Source organism: Stylophora pistillata, chromosome 12, assembly GCF_964205215.1.
Source record: "Stylophora pistillata chromosome 12, jaStyPist1.2, whole genome shotgun sequence".
Classification (NCBI taxonomy): domain Eukaryota; kingdom Metazoa; phylum Cnidaria; class Anthozoa; order Scleractinia; family Pocilloporidae; genus Stylophora; species Stylophora pistillata.
This window is the reverse complement of record NC_142530.1, coordinates 23,017,554-23,034,479: the sequence shown is the minus strand read 5'-3', so window position 1 is coordinate 23,034,479 and position 16,926 is coordinate 23,017,554. Positions and strand designations below refer to the sequence as shown.

At 39.4% G+C, this 16,926-nt stretch overlaps 1 protein-coding gene, 1 long non-coding RNA gene and 1 pseudogene across 5 annotated transcripts in view; 1 reads left to right on the top strand and 2 right to left on the bottom strand.

Annotated features, from left to right (window-relative positions):
* The window catches only part of LOC148719322 (uncharacterized), a 108,057-nt gene extending 102,930 nt beyond the window's left edge, over positions 1-5,127 (top strand). For both annotated transcript variants that reach the window (XR_015994146.1, XR_015994145.1), the window contains one exon: positions 4,011-5,127. This is a non-coding gene — a long non-coding RNA (uncharacterized LOC148719322). The remainder of the gene's footprint in view (positions 1-4,010) is intronic.
* On the bottom strand, positions 355-2,935 carry LOC111331922 (uncharacterized; annotated as a pseudogene). Its single transcript, XR_015994143.1, has 6 exons — positions 2,525-2,935; positions 2,114-2,458; positions 1,934-1,994; positions 1,461-1,565; positions 1,036-1,336; positions 355-848 (listed from the first exon to the last, which is right to left on the bottom strand). The product of XR_015994143.1 is annotated as an uncharacterized LOC111331922 (transcript).
* Positions 5,128-7,003: 1,876 nt separating the features above from the next.
* LOC111331938 (uncharacterized) lies at positions 7,004-16,922 on the bottom strand. Of its 2 annotated transcripts, none has more exons than XM_022937170.2 (8): positions 16,465-16,922; positions 15,536-15,796; positions 14,519-14,860; positions 11,692-13,949; positions 11,227-11,278; positions 10,383-10,625; positions 9,528-9,605; positions 7,004-8,833 (listed from the first exon to the last, which is right to left on the bottom strand). In XM_022937170.2, the coding sequence occupies exons 1-8, from the start codon at positions 16,769-16,771 to the stop codon at positions 8,637-8,639; spliced, it is 3,738 nt and encodes a 1,245-aa protein (XP_022792905.2). In that variant the 5' UTR covers positions 16,772-16,922; the 3' UTR covers positions 7,004-8,636. The 2 variants fall into 2 exon arrangements, with proteins under 2 accessions (XP_022792905.2, XP_088597698.1); XM_088741572.1 differs by having other exon boundaries at positions 15,536-15,751.
* Between the last annotated feature and the right edge of the window lie 4 nt (positions 16,923-16,926).

The window sequence follows — 16,926 nt, the reverse complement described above, 5'->3', positions numbered from 1 at the left end:
CAGAAAATGTCTATAGATTGATGATTTGACTCTTGCAAAGTCATTACCCCCTTTTAATAATCCAACCTGAAGGTAGTCTCGATCTAGAGGCACTCCAAAGAAAACGGTTAGGAAGTCAGAATTACCAAAAACATTGCGAATAGTCTGCATCCAGTATGACCCTGATCCAGAAGTAATCTCTCTAAAAATAACTGGGAATAATGTAGAAGGCAGTACGAAAGGGGTATGAAGCCATGGGGTAAAATTTTCAAAACATCGACTTTAAGTTTAAAAACTGCGCACAGCCTCTTTTACAGCCATTCGGTCACACCGTGACGCCAAAATATTTCACCAACCATGGTGACCGGAGGTGCTCTCAATTCACACGACAAAGATTATTTTTTTTTTATTATCGATAATATGTAAATTTACCAGTATTGCACAGACGGTAACGACAGAACTAACATATGGTTTACATGAAAGAGGAATAACTCCTCTAAGGAAGTTAAACAATTTCAGTTGCCTGATCATGCGCTCAAAATGAACCCTTGATGTTGCAACTCGTCTTGTGGCAGTTGATGCTCGTGCAGATACATTATTCTTGCGCATCATCGGGGGTGCAATTAGTACAGTGTTATGTAAAGCCAAAATATCTTGTATGTTAAAGCCCTTATCAGACATTACAGCATCGCCTGGGTTCAGTTTTTCAAGGAAACCACTGACATTTACAATCTTCTTGTCACTGATACTTCCACTGTATAATATTGAGAAAAAATTAAAATGCAAAATAGGAGACATTGAAACAAGTAACTTAAATGTATTTGAGGACTTGTAATGACTGTAGGTAGATCTTTGGCTGGAAGGTTTACGTGGTGTTGGAAATCCCAGTACAGCAACACTAGTCACTCGCGTTGTTTTTTTCCTATCTTTATTCTAGTCGTCACACTCTTCGTATCGCGTCGATCTTAGCCTATTCTTTTACAAAACCACAATATCGTGAAGACCACCCTTGGTTTCGCGTTGCGAGGTTACAAGGCTGACGTCACTTTTCCGACACTGGTTTTTCAATGTAGAATTCTGTACAATCTGTTATTGCTCTCAGATTTTTAAAGCAATCCTTTTTGAAGCAATTTGGTTTGGATATCTCTTTCAATTCCTCCTTTGTTGAGAAAGGTAAAAGAAATCCCAACTCCTTTTCAAGAAATGAAATCCAAGTTATAATAAATATTCTGCTTCCAGTCCCTGTAGTGATACTGAAGATATCACACAGCATTTCAAGACTTGGATTCCTTCTTAGTCTAACGAGAGTAAACACAAATTGTTCTTTGGTTGTCAGCTTAGCCAGCTGTTTCCTTTTCTGGAAAAGAGTGTAATAACAGACCACATGTCAATCACATCACGGTCATGAACATGCATGGCTCCATTGGGGCTGGATAACAGATTTATAAGTCAAGAAAACTGAAGTATCTGAAATAGACTACTTTGATGTACTTGTCTTGGAGCTTTCCAGTCTTTCCATACGTTCATGCGCTGACTCTTTTCTTTGACTTCATCGTAAATCAGCTCGAGACAATCCTTGGTCATACCTACAATATCCAGGGGCGTAGCCAGGATTTTTCAAAGGGTGGGTCACAGAGGCTAGGCACCAGATTGTCATGTCGACCTCCACGCCGTGCATGTTTTACTTAGTGTTACATTTTTGGGATGAGCAGTGAGAGTAGAATGGGCAGGCCAAGATATTATCATGGCGTTTTCACCACCTGAATATTGTAGGTCGTTTGCTCAAAAGGCCTACCAAGGGGGGGTCACGGGCACCCCAGGACCCCCCCCTGGCTACGCCCTTGATATCAGAAGAAATCAGATGATAGAATTCAGCAGAAGCTTCCATCTGCAGGCGTACTTAGATTTCATTTGTTTTTATGTTCGTATCCAAATGTATTTAGAGTGAGTGTACCTGTGTATTGGTTGGTTTTCCGCGGGTCCATGACTTTCATCAGTTTGTCCGTACCTGAAGTCTAGTATATAGTTTATCAAAACAATCAGCACAGCTACCTCCGTTTTAGGCATAAATTGAGCGTAAACGATTTAGGTGCGAACGCTTAGGAAACTGCGTTAAACGTTAAAGGTGCCTTACTTGCGAGACGCATCCTCTTAGCATTTTTTTATCAGTTTGTGTGTTGCGGTCAACGTGGGAGTCGATCGGTTTATCATCAGGTAATGGTTCTGGAAACTGGTTGACGACCTGCTATTCCATTTCTTGTAAGTCTTCGATTTCAGCCTCTTCTGCACTTACAACTGACTCTAAGGAAAGATCTAAAAGGGCCCCGGCAGCTTCATGTTCCTTTCTTGATTTACCAGTACGGCGATGATGGGTCAATAGGGTTTTCGCCGCAGATCGTTCAAGACAAATTTTCTTTCTTCTGTCTTTTTCTGCTTCCCGTTCATCAGATGCCTTTCTTTTGCGATTGAGCCGCACCACCTACGCACGCAACGCAATATTTCAACAAACAAATAGTGTTATAAACAGAAAAACCGGCAGTCTCACCTTTTCTTTACTGGCAACAGCTGATATTGGATCAGGATACTGTTTTTTTGGACCATTTCCACCAACGAAGTCTACACTGCAAATGTAACTATCCTTCGTGCAAACAAACGAGTCACCGCGATGACATGCAGTAATCCACCTTTGCGTCTCTCATTTTGTCTAACTGCCCCAGAAAAATGGAAAAACTTAACTGGATCATCATTTGAATTTCTTTTCCAGGATTGGGGGTATCGGGAATCATTTCTTCAACTACCATAAGCACATCTTTTTGTAGTAACCATTTCGTTTATAGCCTTATATATACGTTTATAGCCTTATATATACGGTCCGAACTTTGTTTTGTCACCAAAATATGCGACTCGTGGTCCGACCACCTACAGTACGCGGGTAAGAAGAGACATACAGACATACAGACATCTATATTTATACAGGATAGCCCCTTCAGTGTAGTAAACACTGGTATCAACGGGGGTCCTGTTACCCACCTAACCCACCCCAGGGAAGACATCCATCACACAGTAATCTCGTGCGTGGGAAATTAACGTCTCCTACCCCAACCCTGCAGAAGACGGGACCTCCATTTATTCGTCCCTATCCGAGAAGACTAGAATATCTAACCATTTCTTGATGTTAAAGAAAGGAAGCATATTCTTCTCAGTTAATTTTAAGACCCTGAGTGTTGGTCCGGCCGGTATTGAACTCTCGACCTCCCGCACAGCAGTCCGGTGCTCTCCCAATTGAGCTAACCAGGCGGCGGTTCGATATTCGAATTTTAGAGACTATTAGAGATATTCGAATTTTAGAGACTATAGGTCATGCGAAAAACCGGTTATTTCAACGGAAACTTGAAATGGCGACTAGAAGTTCGTACACGTGGGTGAAACCAATGTCCGAACTTTGGAGGTTTGTTTACATCGCAAGTCACGTGACTCTACATGCGAAAGCTGACGCTCAGTGACTAGCGCTGCTTTCGTGTTGTAAATCCAAATAAATCCTGAAATGTTTTCTGACTTGTTCGATATCTAAATAGCTGAAAATTGAGTTTATTGCACTGGTAGGAAAATAGGTGCTTTTAGTTAGTAGCATCTTCCATTAAATTGTTTCTCTCGCTGGCAATGGTTTACTATACATCGTGGCAGGATATGCTACGTCAAATTGTGAAAAAGTTATTTCCCGAGGGACTCTGACTAGGCGCCAGGTCTTCAAAATATTGATGATTCGCGTTGTTCAAAGGAAATTTGTTAGCGTTAAAAAGTGATGCAGGCAAACGAACAGAACTCTGGCCCAGTATTATTTTCATCACCCGAGAGGAATTAAGATATATACTAGTATATTTTAAAAAGAAAAAAATCTGGCAAACCACAGAGGCTTGTGCCCGTAATAGAGGTGTTTCGCTCATGATCATAGGGTGAAATTCAGGTCTTCTACAAGTATGATTTGGCATTAAAGAAATAATCGCTTTCATTTTTTCTTTCCACTAAAATAGACAAAGAAGACAGTTTTAATGATGAAGAATCACATCTCGAAGGATTACCCATCAGAAACTTCCAAGAATTGAGAGAATTTTTGAGCGAGCTATCAATGGTGGAAAAGAAAAGATAAGTGCAGGTGTTCAGCATCTGCAGACTGAAATAACAGGCATTCAAAAGTCACAACAGGAAATGGGCGTCATTACGCCGGCTATTAGACTAATGGTTGTTATAAACTTAACATATAAAGTTTACAATTTGGCAGAACTGTTTCGCCAGAATTGAGTCGTTGTTAAAAAGATCTGAAAAGTACCCGGCCAGATCAATCAGCTTCTAAATTGTATCATGCCTTTTGATAGAAAATTATAGAAATTTCTCCTCTTCATTTTTAAACTTAACAGGGCCACAGCTTGCGAATTCAGACTTATGTTAAACGCTCTTAGTCAGCTTAGTTCGCTCACATCAGTAACCATATTCTCCATAGTATTCACTGTACATTTCTTAGGGCGCTGACAAACAGAATTTGTTTAATAATCAAGAGCTGCTTTAGTTGGCTGATCATTTCCTCTATTCTCCTGACCTTAATGTTTGATTCAGCAGTGATATTGTAAGGAGAAATTAGATGCTGGTCACTCTTATAATTAGGTGTCAACTTGTTCTGGTGACTGGGATGCCTGTTTCCCTTCATATCCTAATTTTTTTCTTCTGTAGAATAGAATTTCCAGATTGTGGTATTTGTTTACGTTGGACTTTGTTAGCGTTATTTTGCGAAATGTTTATGAATAAGGTAGAACAGCAATTCAACAACAGTTACAGGTATTTTCATGTTTTGACTGCAAGGAAAATGAAACCACATAATGTTTCTTGGACTACATTCTCAGTGATAATTTCCTTGTTCTGTTTGTCTTGTTTTTTATAATTACATGTAGGAAATTTTTAATGTATTCGCTAAATTTCAGGGCACCATTGTCTGATTGTTGCAGTTCTGTAAAGTTGGTTTCAACCGCAATAAAATGTTAAGAGTTTTGAACTTTCAGAGGCTGGAACTTTGTTATAGAGGGGAGGTTAAAATTAGCGTTGACGCACAACGAATTGTAGCTTTAAATTTTGTAAATTAAACGTTTGAGTAGCCTTGTTAGTGAGAATCTTTTTCTTGAAATCGCAAGCAAAAAAATTCCTTTATTATTTTCCGCGGCTTGAAAAGGGTTTAGTAAACATGTTTTAAAATAGTTTTTTTTTCCAATTTCCATTTGTGCGTTGCCACAACCTAAACTCGTGTTTTGACTAAACTGCCTGAAAGGACAGCGATCCACAACTGACGAAAATTTGAGATTTGCTTACGCGCGTTGCCACAAGCATACTTTAGCTCCCCAAATCCTATAAAGGTGTATTCATTTAATTCCGGACAAATTATGGAAAGTCTCAGAATCAAAATCCTATTTATAGATACACCAGCGTGGTCAGATGATACCCTTCTCCTCAATCACAACGAATATATGAAATTCATATATTTCAACTGCTGTTATAGAAACGTATTTGTGCACGATCCTCGCAATAAAGAGCACTATTTAAGCAATAGTGAAAAGCAGACCTGGAAAAATTCAGGCCTGTACGGGATTCGAATACCGACCTCTGCGATACTAGTGCAGCACTCTACCAATTGAGCTAACTAGCAAACTAGAAGCAATAATTTGATGACCAACTGGGCCAATAATGGGCCAACTGGGATCAATAATTTGATGACCTGCTTCCAGTTTGCTTGTGAGCTCAATTGGTAGAGCGCTGCACTAGTATCGCAAAGGTCAGTGGTTCGAATCCCGTACAGGCCTGAATTTTTTCAGGTCTGCTTTTCACTATGGCTTAAATAGTGCTCTTTACCGCGAGGATCGTGCACAAATACGTTTCTATAATCGCAGTTCAGATATATGAATTTCATATATTCGTTGTGTTTAATAAGGTGAAAGTCAACCACATAACTTGAGACGATTAGTTCCAAATTCAATCTTCACTAGCATGACGAAAATTCGCGTTAGTTTGTTTATTTCTAAATAAAGTATTGAAATTCCTTTAATTATCAAATGCAACGTGGAGTCTGTGCTGAGGTAAAACGTCATTGACTCAAGTGATAAACATAAAACATAGACAGTATAGAAAAATCAAACTGAACACACCTTGCAATTTAATCCTTTTAGGCATAAGTTGAAGCTTTGGGGGACACCTCCGCCTCTCCATCCCCCCCCCCCTTCCCCCCACCGACAAAAAAAACATGTGCATACACTCACCACGATGTCATTGAAAGAAGTGGTGCGCTTTTCTATCGGTGAGGAGTGAGGATTACTTGCCAGGGTGGTCTTGAGCTGACTATCACCAATCACACTATAAAAGACAGGGTGCATCATAAGTAGTTTCAGTTGATTACCTGAGACTTACGATAGCTTCTATTGACTAATTTTACTAAAAAAAGAAAGAGCGAAGCTAACTATTTTTCTGCTCAAATAAAAACCTCTGAGCGAAGGAATTCAAAGGTCGCAAAAACTCCTTTTTTTTATTTTCCTGAGACATTGCTCAAACAATGAACACAGTTGGATTTCTTCATGGCCAGCCACTTTGTCTGAGTGTTTTTTTCCACACTATTTTCCCCTAGCCACAGTCCTTCCTACACAGTGATGAGTCCCTTCCGTAAGTGCACTAACCGAACTCAACGGGGTAAAGGCGAATTAGGGCCAAGAGAAGGATGGAGACCGTACTAATGACCGTGCTTATGTTGATCGATAAAGCGTGGATTAAAACCAAAAAAATATGAAACACTGTGAAAACAGGATTTTGCCTTCAAAAAAAAGAAACAAAACAGACGAACGGGGAACAACTCGATAAACTTCCTGTGGGCATAGTTAATAGAGGAGACTATGTTCTGGAAAAAGGCTTTCCTGGGACACTCGTTGCTCGCAGGAAGGCCGGGATCTATTACTGCCGTTGACTATCCTTGAGACAATGGCTAACAACAACAAAGTTGGCTCCAACGTAGGTTTATTCTGTAAGCACTGCTGATCAGACTGGTTTTTGACCAAACTGAGTTTGACCTGGCCAGAACTGGCTCGACCTGACTTGACCAAAGAAAGCTTTACAAAACAGTTCTATGTAAGCCTAAGGTCCAAAGGATTAGGTAATGCCATAAATTATCTAAAGGATCATGTAATCTACCACAACGTTTGGCTAGGCAGGAGTTTCGCCTTTCACAAGATTAATCACTTTGAAAAGCTCTGGTGGATAACTACACAATAGACCATGACAGATGACGGTTACAGTTAAACACTAATTACAGTTATGATATAATAACAGCTGTTTACGGCTGACTGAATGGGCACTGGTGGCATTTACGCTTTGCTGAGCTTACCAAAATCTCGCAGTTTCTACGTTGAATTTTGTATATATATTTTTAGCGCTAGCATAAAAACTCGATAACTTAAAATCCTATCGTTACAATACTGTTCAAATTTCTAGATATTTCTTTGCTGGAAAAGCTGTGACATTTCCGAAGCTGTCGACCCAAAACTTGCCCTCTTCACAGCGGTTCATGGTTTAGCAGTCGTCAACCTTATTAGAATATGAGTCACTGACAATGAGAGAATTCCAAAATTTGTCCTTGGCCATTTTGAGACCCCCATTGTGTTGTCTAACTTAGGTAAAATCACAATGAACTCTGTGAACTGGCTAAAATAAAAGTCTTGATAAAAGAACTAGTGGTAAGTAAAGTAATGCGACATAAATTGTTGACCATTTTAACCTGGACAATCCTCGGCCGATGAACCTCACAGTTCTTTTCTAAAAGAAAAAGTTATACAAAAATACATGTAGTTTTGTTTCTTTTCTATGTCCACGATTTGCAAACTATGCCATCAGTAACAGAAACAATTTTTAACATTTTACCTTTGCTTTGCTGTCGACTTTTTTGGTTGTTTGTATAATTATGATTTGTGTTTTTCTTTTAGACTTCCACAGTTTATGAAAGTAAAGTTTACGGTAACTTAACAGTATTAACGGTACTTACACTTCTAAACGAGTACGTCATGTGACCTTGGGAGGCTCACAAGTTGACGTCTCCGGTTCCGTTTTTCAAAACAATTATTGGGGTATGCTGTTTATAGAGCGTTAATGGACACCTTACCTAACAACTACAAAGACCCGGTTGGAAAATATCCTTCGCAGACCACCTGGACGAAAACCAATTACGTAGCCTATAAATGTTTTAGGTGTCTTAAGTCACTTATCTAATAATTAACTGATACTGGCTTTATATCACATTTTCGTTAATGTGGTTTTCATAAGCCATTTGGCGAATTTCAACTGCACAAAAATGATGTTTTTCTCACCAATCAATTAAACAATTCAACAGATAGATAAACCTTGCATGGTTCAAGGGCAGAGTCCAAAACTTCAATACAAAGAATTTTGAGCATAGAAATTACTCCTGATATTAGGGCCTCTGATAATTAATAGGACCTAAATTACCAAAACTATTTGAATTTTTTGAAAAATTCCCATCAGGGTAGAATATAGACTAACTACAATATGGGGACTAACTCTGCAGAACTCTGGCTGGTTCATTCTGACAAATGTTAAGAGCCGTTGGCAATTGTGTTTCTTTATAGTAAGTCAGCTAAACGTGGGAATTCACAGTTTACTAATCTATCATACAGATCTCCAACATTCTCAATCAACCCCTGTTTTCGAGCATGCTCCAGGGCGGCATCGCATGGATTTAAAACCCGCTTGTCGAGGAATCTGATTTCTGCTGGAGTCAAACCCAGTCTCTCCGCAAAGAACTTCCACTCTTCGCCACCTGAGGGTAAAAAAGAAAACAACCATTTAGAGTCCTGGCCAAACCTTTGAAACAATTACAATTATTTTTTATCATTAGACCCTGAAAGTTTTACATGTATTAAGAATCCTAAGAAAAATGATTATCTGCCAAAACTGTTCTGCGTCGGTTCAGTGCGTCCATATCTCAGAATACTACGTCAGTGGGTTAATGATAATGATCGCCAATGTGCTCTTTTCTATCTAGCCCAATTTCTCTAAAGGATTTACGTATATTTTACGAGGAATTTCGAGGAAAAAGAACGAACAAAAGTCTTTAGCGGCGCATGTAGCAGCCACTAAATTATAGGGTTTGTACGTTGTTAACTTCAAAAATCATGTCACAAAAGTGGAAAGGGGTAACAGCTACCCCACAGCACCTTTAACCTGTATCCTTGATGTGGTTCTGACAGACTCTTGACTGAAAAGGGTAGTTCACCAGAAGGGTTGCGGTCTCCTCGAATAGTGGCGAGGAAAGTTCTGTTTTCATGTCATTGAGGGGTTTATAATTGCCCCCTTTGAGATAGAGTGCTCACAGCCATTAATGCAATCGAGAAATATATGCAATATAGTGGAGGACTGTGTGAAACGTTTCAGTAGCAATAACTAGGAACTTAGTTTGGGCTGAACGGATAACCCAATAAAAAAGTAAGTATTGAAAAAGTGTTCCGTCTCACCGCAAAGATTAATTGTTAATTCATGTCTCAGACGCAAAGGAATCATTGCAACATCACGCTGTTCAGGCAACAAAGGACCTACAGGAGGAGAGATTTATTGATGAGAGCAAAACATAAACAACTGAGGGTATGGTTATGGTGATAATTTTACATATAAAATCAAAACAAGCAGCACACGTTACATATCATTTTCTATTCTGGTAAACCACCCCTGTTATACCCTGGGTACATTCCATATGGCTGCGACGTAATACTTTCACCGTATCATCAGTTTTTCGGCGCCACAACATCCTAGGAGTGTACCATGCTTGTACCCCAACACAATGTAATGACTACTAATATTTTTATACCATTGAAAACTAACTTTTGCTTCTTTTCGCTCACACGAAAAAGACGGTTACAACAGAGAGAGAAAAACAAAATACATATATATATATACATATGGTATGCTAATTTAAAAAAAAAGGTTTGAATAACAAAAGGAAAAGAAACACCTGGACCAATCATAAGTCAAATTAACAATTCCTGTGAAATATATCAAATTCAAATAACAGCGGTCAAATCATAATATACATAATAACAACAACTACATATTTTAATATGAGCACAATCAGTCTGATTGATAAGAATACAATCTGTCTTGGCTAAAGCAATATAACTGAACCGTTGCTGACCCTAACATAAAACTGATGCATCTGATCTTACTTACTCTCTCTGTGACACATGTAAACGTAGCAAATGATAGTGGCCAGTGCACCTTAACATATGAACACCTTACGCAAAAATGAAGCACTCCCTAAGATATATATACCCCAACATTCCACTGACATCAGTAAAAGTTTAATTTCAATTCACCTGTTGTACCCGCGGGAGTGATTTCTCTCAATTTTTTGACAACATCCAGCTTGTTCGCAGTCTTAGCCTTCAAACAAAGATAGCGGATCTTCGTCTTAGTGTCCAGGTCTGGTTGTTCCAATGACAAGTTCTCCAAGGAAAGACTTTTCTGAAATTGGGCCACAACCGCACTTGCATCACACGTCTGTGTTGTTAGGGCCTCAAGCACTCCACCGCACAGGACTACTGCTTGGTCGTTATGGGCTGGATTGCAAATGTAACGGGGTCAACACATAAAATAAATAAATAAAAACAGGAAAGTAATGAAACAAGGGAACATTGAAGTCTACCTCTTTTATTTAGCGTTATTTCATTGTTCTACAAATCAACGCACCTGAAATACGAAAACCGTTGGGACCTGACAGACAGAGCTGAATAACGTATGCGCACGCGCTAGGTTTTGGCGCGGTAACAGAGATTTTGAGTCGTTCGCATGGTTGACTTTCCATTTTTGTCGCTTCGAGGCGTTGTTTTCCTCGCCGCTTTTCTTTAGTAGAGCAACTCCCAAATACTTTGTACACCCCCTTAATATTTTGGGAAATTAATTTTCGTCTTAGAAACGTTGGAAATAGGAAAATGCCTTCGACGACAACAAAATGCCTCGGTTTTAAAGCCAGCTCCTTAATATTTTGGCAAATTTCGCTTACTATTTAACCTCGCACACTAAAGCCCGTGTTGTTGACTTCATAACATTTCATTATTCAGCTCTGTCGACCTGACACTGACTGGCTATGCTGGGTGAAAATATGTAGTGGTCTACCTAATAATAATTTAATTATTAAAAAGTTACATAGTAGAAGCTTACCATCTCCACTACAAGGCAAAGAACGTCTTTCATCACAGCTGTCAGTAGCTTGCTATATCAAGAAAAAAATTAAGAAATTACCGCTTTTATATAATCACAATATTGCACAGTATCACAGTGACTGTTTTAATCAAGATATCTACGAAGTCGTTCTAACCACAAAGACGCATCAAGGCACCGCGGTTTTGAGTGACACGACTACTTGCACTGCAAATCACTATGTCATGTCGTAAATCATTTGCTTTGGATAATAACAGTGGAGGTAATCGAGAGAATGACATGAAATATTTTATGCAGCAAGCCTCTCACCAAAATTCCATGCACTGTCTCAACAAGGTAACTTGAGCTAGAGATATTCACTCCCAAGCCAGTATATCTCTTCCTTTTTTCAAGTGCGGAATTGAACTCGTAATTATCAAGAAAAAATCAGCAATGAAACGTATAGATTGTTCCATAGCACATTACCTGTTCCTTTAATGGTCTAAACCAGAATCCAATAAAATCAACAGGAACCTTGAAATTTGCAGCAACAACCGACCGGGTGCATACAATGGAGCTTCCACAGAGCTGAGACTCTGACAACAGGTGCAGGCATTGCTCTTCCTTACAACCACGCACATTATGGCCGCGGCAATGATCCACAGAACGGCTGGCACAACACACTGGACAGCATACTGAGAGATCATATGCCATGTTCCTGAGCCAGGGAAACTCTTTTCGTATGCACTCGAGAATCAGTCCTAATTGTCGACAGACTGCACGAGCAAATTCCAACTGAAAGGCGTCGTATGTGGATTTTGAACACAAGTTCATTCCTGATGCTACATCTGATGAGAGCTCAGTGGCACAGCCTTCTTTGTGAACAACTACCTCAATAAAGGAAGAATGGCATCGAAGGATTAGAGAACAACCTTCCACTGGATGAGTGTAAAATCTAGCAAAGTTTTGAAGTAACTGAGGTTGCGTTTGATTGGAAAACTCCTTCGTGCACCACTGAAAGACCATTAAAACCAAACGAGGAAAAAGGCCAAACGGTACTTGACTTGACGTGAACTTAAGATAAAGTGGCGGGATCCCTGCGGAGGCAATCAGCTCACTCAAATCCTCCTGCGGTGGGAACTTCAACATGGAAGGTACAAGGTATTCAGTGGGTGAATCAGTCGCAACTGATGACGACAAGGGGCATAACAAGCAGAATTTCTCCATCATAGCAATGAGGCTGTGACAAGTTTCTCCATTGTCAAACAAGGGGCCCCATACGTGTTGCAAGAGTTCTTCTTTCAAGATTCCTTCTTTCTCAAGCTTTAGCCACAGTTGCTCGTGTTTTCTCTCTTTTCTTTGGTATGGCCTAATGGTAATTACTTCCTTGAAGACATCTATCAACCATTGAGGGTCCAAGATCACCATTCTGTTTAACTGTTGAGTGTCGTCAAAATGAATAATAATTCTCTGATCGTGTAAGAAGTTCAACATTGCCACAAATTGTTCATTGCTGGAAATACCACATTTTTCGGCCGCAATGTTTTTGGCTTCATCGAGGGAGATCCACTTGTGGCCAGCTTGATTCTTCACCTTCATTTCCTTTTCAAACTTTAACCACTTGATCGGAACTGCCTCTTTCGTTTGTGGCAACTCTTTGGCAACTGTTTTAACCTCCCTCCTCAGACGATCTACCTCTGGACATTTTTCCACACTTCCGGATTTAGTGTTGTCCACAAAAAAGAAGTCAACGAGATGGTCACCATAGATCCGCATCTTTAGTGAGCCAAATATCTTGCAGGCCAACCTATGAGGATTTGAACCTTTATAAGGTTTATCAGCGTGAGTGCAAACAAGGAAAACTGGAGGAACCCTCTCTGGTAATAAATCAGATGCAGGTAGTTCATGGAAGTCTTCGTCTGCCAAAACTAAACTGGATACGGAGGACATCCACAAGTCAAGATAGTCCATGTTACTCCTTTCACAGAAAACATCCTCGATATCCTCGTAGAATCCGCGCTTCACTTGTGGGCTGACTTTACCATTTGGATCACGGCTAAGGTTATAAACTAAGAGGTATATCGCCCTTGTTGTGAGGAATATAGGATGGGTCGCATAATAAACAGACTGACCACCAAAATCCCACAAAATTGAGTATAGATCTTCATCTTGGACACTATCGGCTTCTTCTTGTTGACGCCAAGTTTCAACCAAAGCAGTTGCTATCTCATCCGGTAACCCGTTTAGCTCTGATTGATCCGGTCCAGTGCCGACTTCATCACCCGTAACACCTGTTTCTCTTGAACTATTACGCGTCACATCCACATGATCTGAATTTGTTTCTTGAACTCCTCCGTTTTTCCAAAACTCTTGGGAATCTTTGGAGTAGGTGGGGTTATCAACATTTATATCTTCTTTGAGGCTCTTCAAAATACACTCAGCTGTTCGTTGTTCATAGGAAATGGGTCCTGGATCTGAAGTTGTAGCTTCCTCTCCACCATCTCCTATTTTCCATACGTCTTGAGAAACTTTGCAGTAAGAAGGGTCAGTCTCTATTCCTTTGGTGGTAGTTTCTTCTGCGTTGAAACGCTCTCCCTTTAATGACCCCTTTAAACTTGTTTTTCCCGACTGACCTTGTCCAATGAACATGATGGGCACTCTTTTTACAATGGTTTTCCCCTCTGAAATAGCTTTATGATAGGCTGAAACGGCTGAAGGGCCTCTGAAGATAATCTCCAGTGGGGCTATATGGGTAAATAAGGAAACGTCAAGTGATGAGAACATTTTCAATCGTATAACTGAAAAGCACCCAACAAGGGTATCAAACTGAAGAATAAAAAGGGATCAATAAGGTTTTGAAGAGAGTATGTGGCGTTAATCTACTTTATCTATCTTTCATTTGCAATTAAGAGAAAAGCTGTGATCAAAAGGTAAAGAAACACGAAAAGCCTAGAAATCTTGTGGAATAACCCATTTTCATTGGCCTCTTTTTCAAAACAAGTCCTGGTGCTCATCTTCTCATATGATTACAAGTTTTCATTCACATGCAAATTAAACTTGTGTTGAAAAAGAGGCCAGAGGTAATTCGGGAATGGCCTATTATCATCACTGCAGTTAAAGAGAGTTACATGTTGATGTTTGGCTATTCGGATGGAGTAAGTTACATTGGCCACAGTTTACTCAAAGGAAACTTTGACTTTTCTAGAGTTTGAACCACAACTTTGTGAGTTCAATGATAGTTACAATCAAGGCCTGATAATTAATGGTGTCATAATTTAATCAGTTGATTTTAAAAAGCAAACAAGAAACGTACCCAATAATTGGTCTTCTGAAGTTTCTGTCTCAGGTGACAATAAATTAGATGGAATATTATTGGAATACTTCTTCATTTCATCTATAACATCCCATCTAGCTACAATAGGATCCCTTAACCAACCAAGGAGATCATTTATGGTCTTTTTTAGTTGAATCATCTTTTCGATAAGTCCTTTCATCTTTCCATTTTCTTGAGTGTTCTCCAATTGTCTCACATCATCAGCACTCAAATGCATGACACCGGCTATGCCCCGCCAGTCATGATGATTGGCATCTGATGGATCCATCAACTGCTCAATCTTCAAGCGGAGACTGTAGGGGATATCTTTGATGAGTGTCTCTGGATGAAAGAAAAATAACAGCTATATGAACAAATCTGTGCCAATTTAAAGAAGATATCAATCAAATTAATGAAAAGTAATTAATCATTGTCATGCCAATCCAAAGACTGTATCTCCTGGAGGAAGTGGCTATGCTCCAATATGTGCCCCCTCCCAAAAACCACCTACCCCATATAGGCTGTCATGTCAAACCTGCACCCCCCCCTCCAGTAAGCACCCCCTCCTCTCTGTTTCAATTGCCACTTTACTCATAGCTTTTTAAGCTTCAACTACAGCAGAATCACTACAGGGGAATAATAAGTGTCCTCCTCAATAAGAACCACTGCCCATCAATATCAAGAAACTGCTGACAGTTGCAAAATTTTGTGATTCATTTTATTTTTCCTGTTGGACTTTTAGGATGAACCATTTTCAGAAATTATTTCATAAAGTTCTATCCCACTTTGCTTTCAACAAAAAAATAAAAAAGGTTCAAAATACACCAAGACGGCTGTTGTCCCCCCTGTTACATTAAAAAGTTATGCAGCTTTGGCAACTTTATACACCACAGTACCATACAATCCCCCTTTGAAGTGTTGTGTGCTAGTAAACAGTATTTTTATCTTTTTGAAAATGTAAAAGTCAACAAATTCCTAACAAATGATAATTAATCATATGTTCCCATCAATAATTACCTAAACTGAGCACATCATTTTTTGCATCAGCAGTGGAGGAGCGTTTGCTGGGAGAAGCTTGTTCTTGGCCTTGGCTCAAGTTGTTCAATTTACTGTTACTTTCTTCATGAGTTAATTGTATTGTGGATGCTGCACTGAGAGGAAGTGGGTAATCATCTTTTTGACCATCAAGTTGATCATCAAAGTTTCCTCTTGTAGATGGGGTAACAGGGCTTTCTGGCATTGGAAATGGGGGAAGAGGGCTTTTTGTAAGTCTAGCTCCTGATAATAAAGAGTCAGCAAGAATTCTTGGTCAAGAATTTTAAGATTTCCAAAGGGGATAGTTTACCTTCTATTGACTGACCTAAAATGGATAAAGGTGGTAAGTTTCTAAAGAAACTGTGGTGCTGCATCGGTGGGGGTAACTAGGTAATAGACATAAAATGGGTTGACTGACTCACTGGCTGACTCACTGACTAACTCATTCACCTACTCAGTCACTTACTGACTGACTCACGCACTATTAACCCACTGACTCATTCACTGCCTTACTGACTCTTTAAGTCACCAAGTCATTTTGTCACTGACTCACTCACTTATCGGGTTAGTGACTGATGATTGATTTATAGTCGATTAAACTTTTCCATGGGCGAAAGTTGTGAAATAAATCTGTCACCACTGTAGAAAAGAGTGCTTATGTCCAAAATTAATAAATATTACTTCGTTAAAGTTGTATCGTGTGACCATTCTAAGGTAACCGAAAGTTATGAAATAAATCTGTTACTATACAATAGAGAAGAGTGCTTATGTCCAAAAATGAATAAATATTATTTCGTTAAAATTGTATCGTGTGATCATTCTAAGGTACCCTATCTATGTAACTCTGATACAGCTGTAAATTTGGTTAAATTTTGGAGCGACATAAAAGAAGCGAAAACCGTTTTCCTGACCTTGCCAACCTCGCAGTTTTCTCTCTTCCTCTTGGAGTTCTTCTGCTAAATCATGCAAAACAATGTTCGGATGATTCAGGGCTGTTATAAACATATTAAAAGCTTTAGGGCCTTTCTTTTCCAACAAAATTAACATTTTTTGTGTTGCACGAGTAGCACCACGATATCTTTGCATAGCATCGATTTCTTCTTTATCTGAACTACAAAAAAGTGTACTGAGATGTGAGGCAAGCATTGATGGGTTGGTAACGTTATTCATGATCGTAACTGTCTTGATAGCCAACACTTTCTTGTGAATTGGATCCATCCCAAGCGTACTACCGTGGAAAGAAAACTGCAAAAAGTTACAGCACACCTCTACATTATAGGTTCCTTCTTTATGAGAAATATCCCGATATTTAAGAGGCTATTTAAGAATGAATTTCTGATTAGGGCCGACCAGTCAACTTTTGAAGGGGGGTG

What these genes read in the sequence shown, in the direction of transcription:
- LOC111331938 (XM_022937170.2), bottom strand. Translation starts at nt 16,771, where the DNA reads ATGGATCCAATTCACAAGAAAGTGTTGGCTATCAAGACAGTTACGATC. An exon ending in AAATGATGTGCTCAGTTTAG is followed by an intron (nt 14,861 to 15,535) that starts GTAATTATTGAT and finishes TCTTTCATCCAG; the next exon opens with AGACACTCATCAAAGATATC. An exon ending in TTCAGAAGACCAATTATTGG is followed by an intron (nt 13,950 to 14,518) that starts GTACGTTTCTTG and finishes TTACCCATATAG; the next exon opens with CCCCACTGGAGATTATCTTC.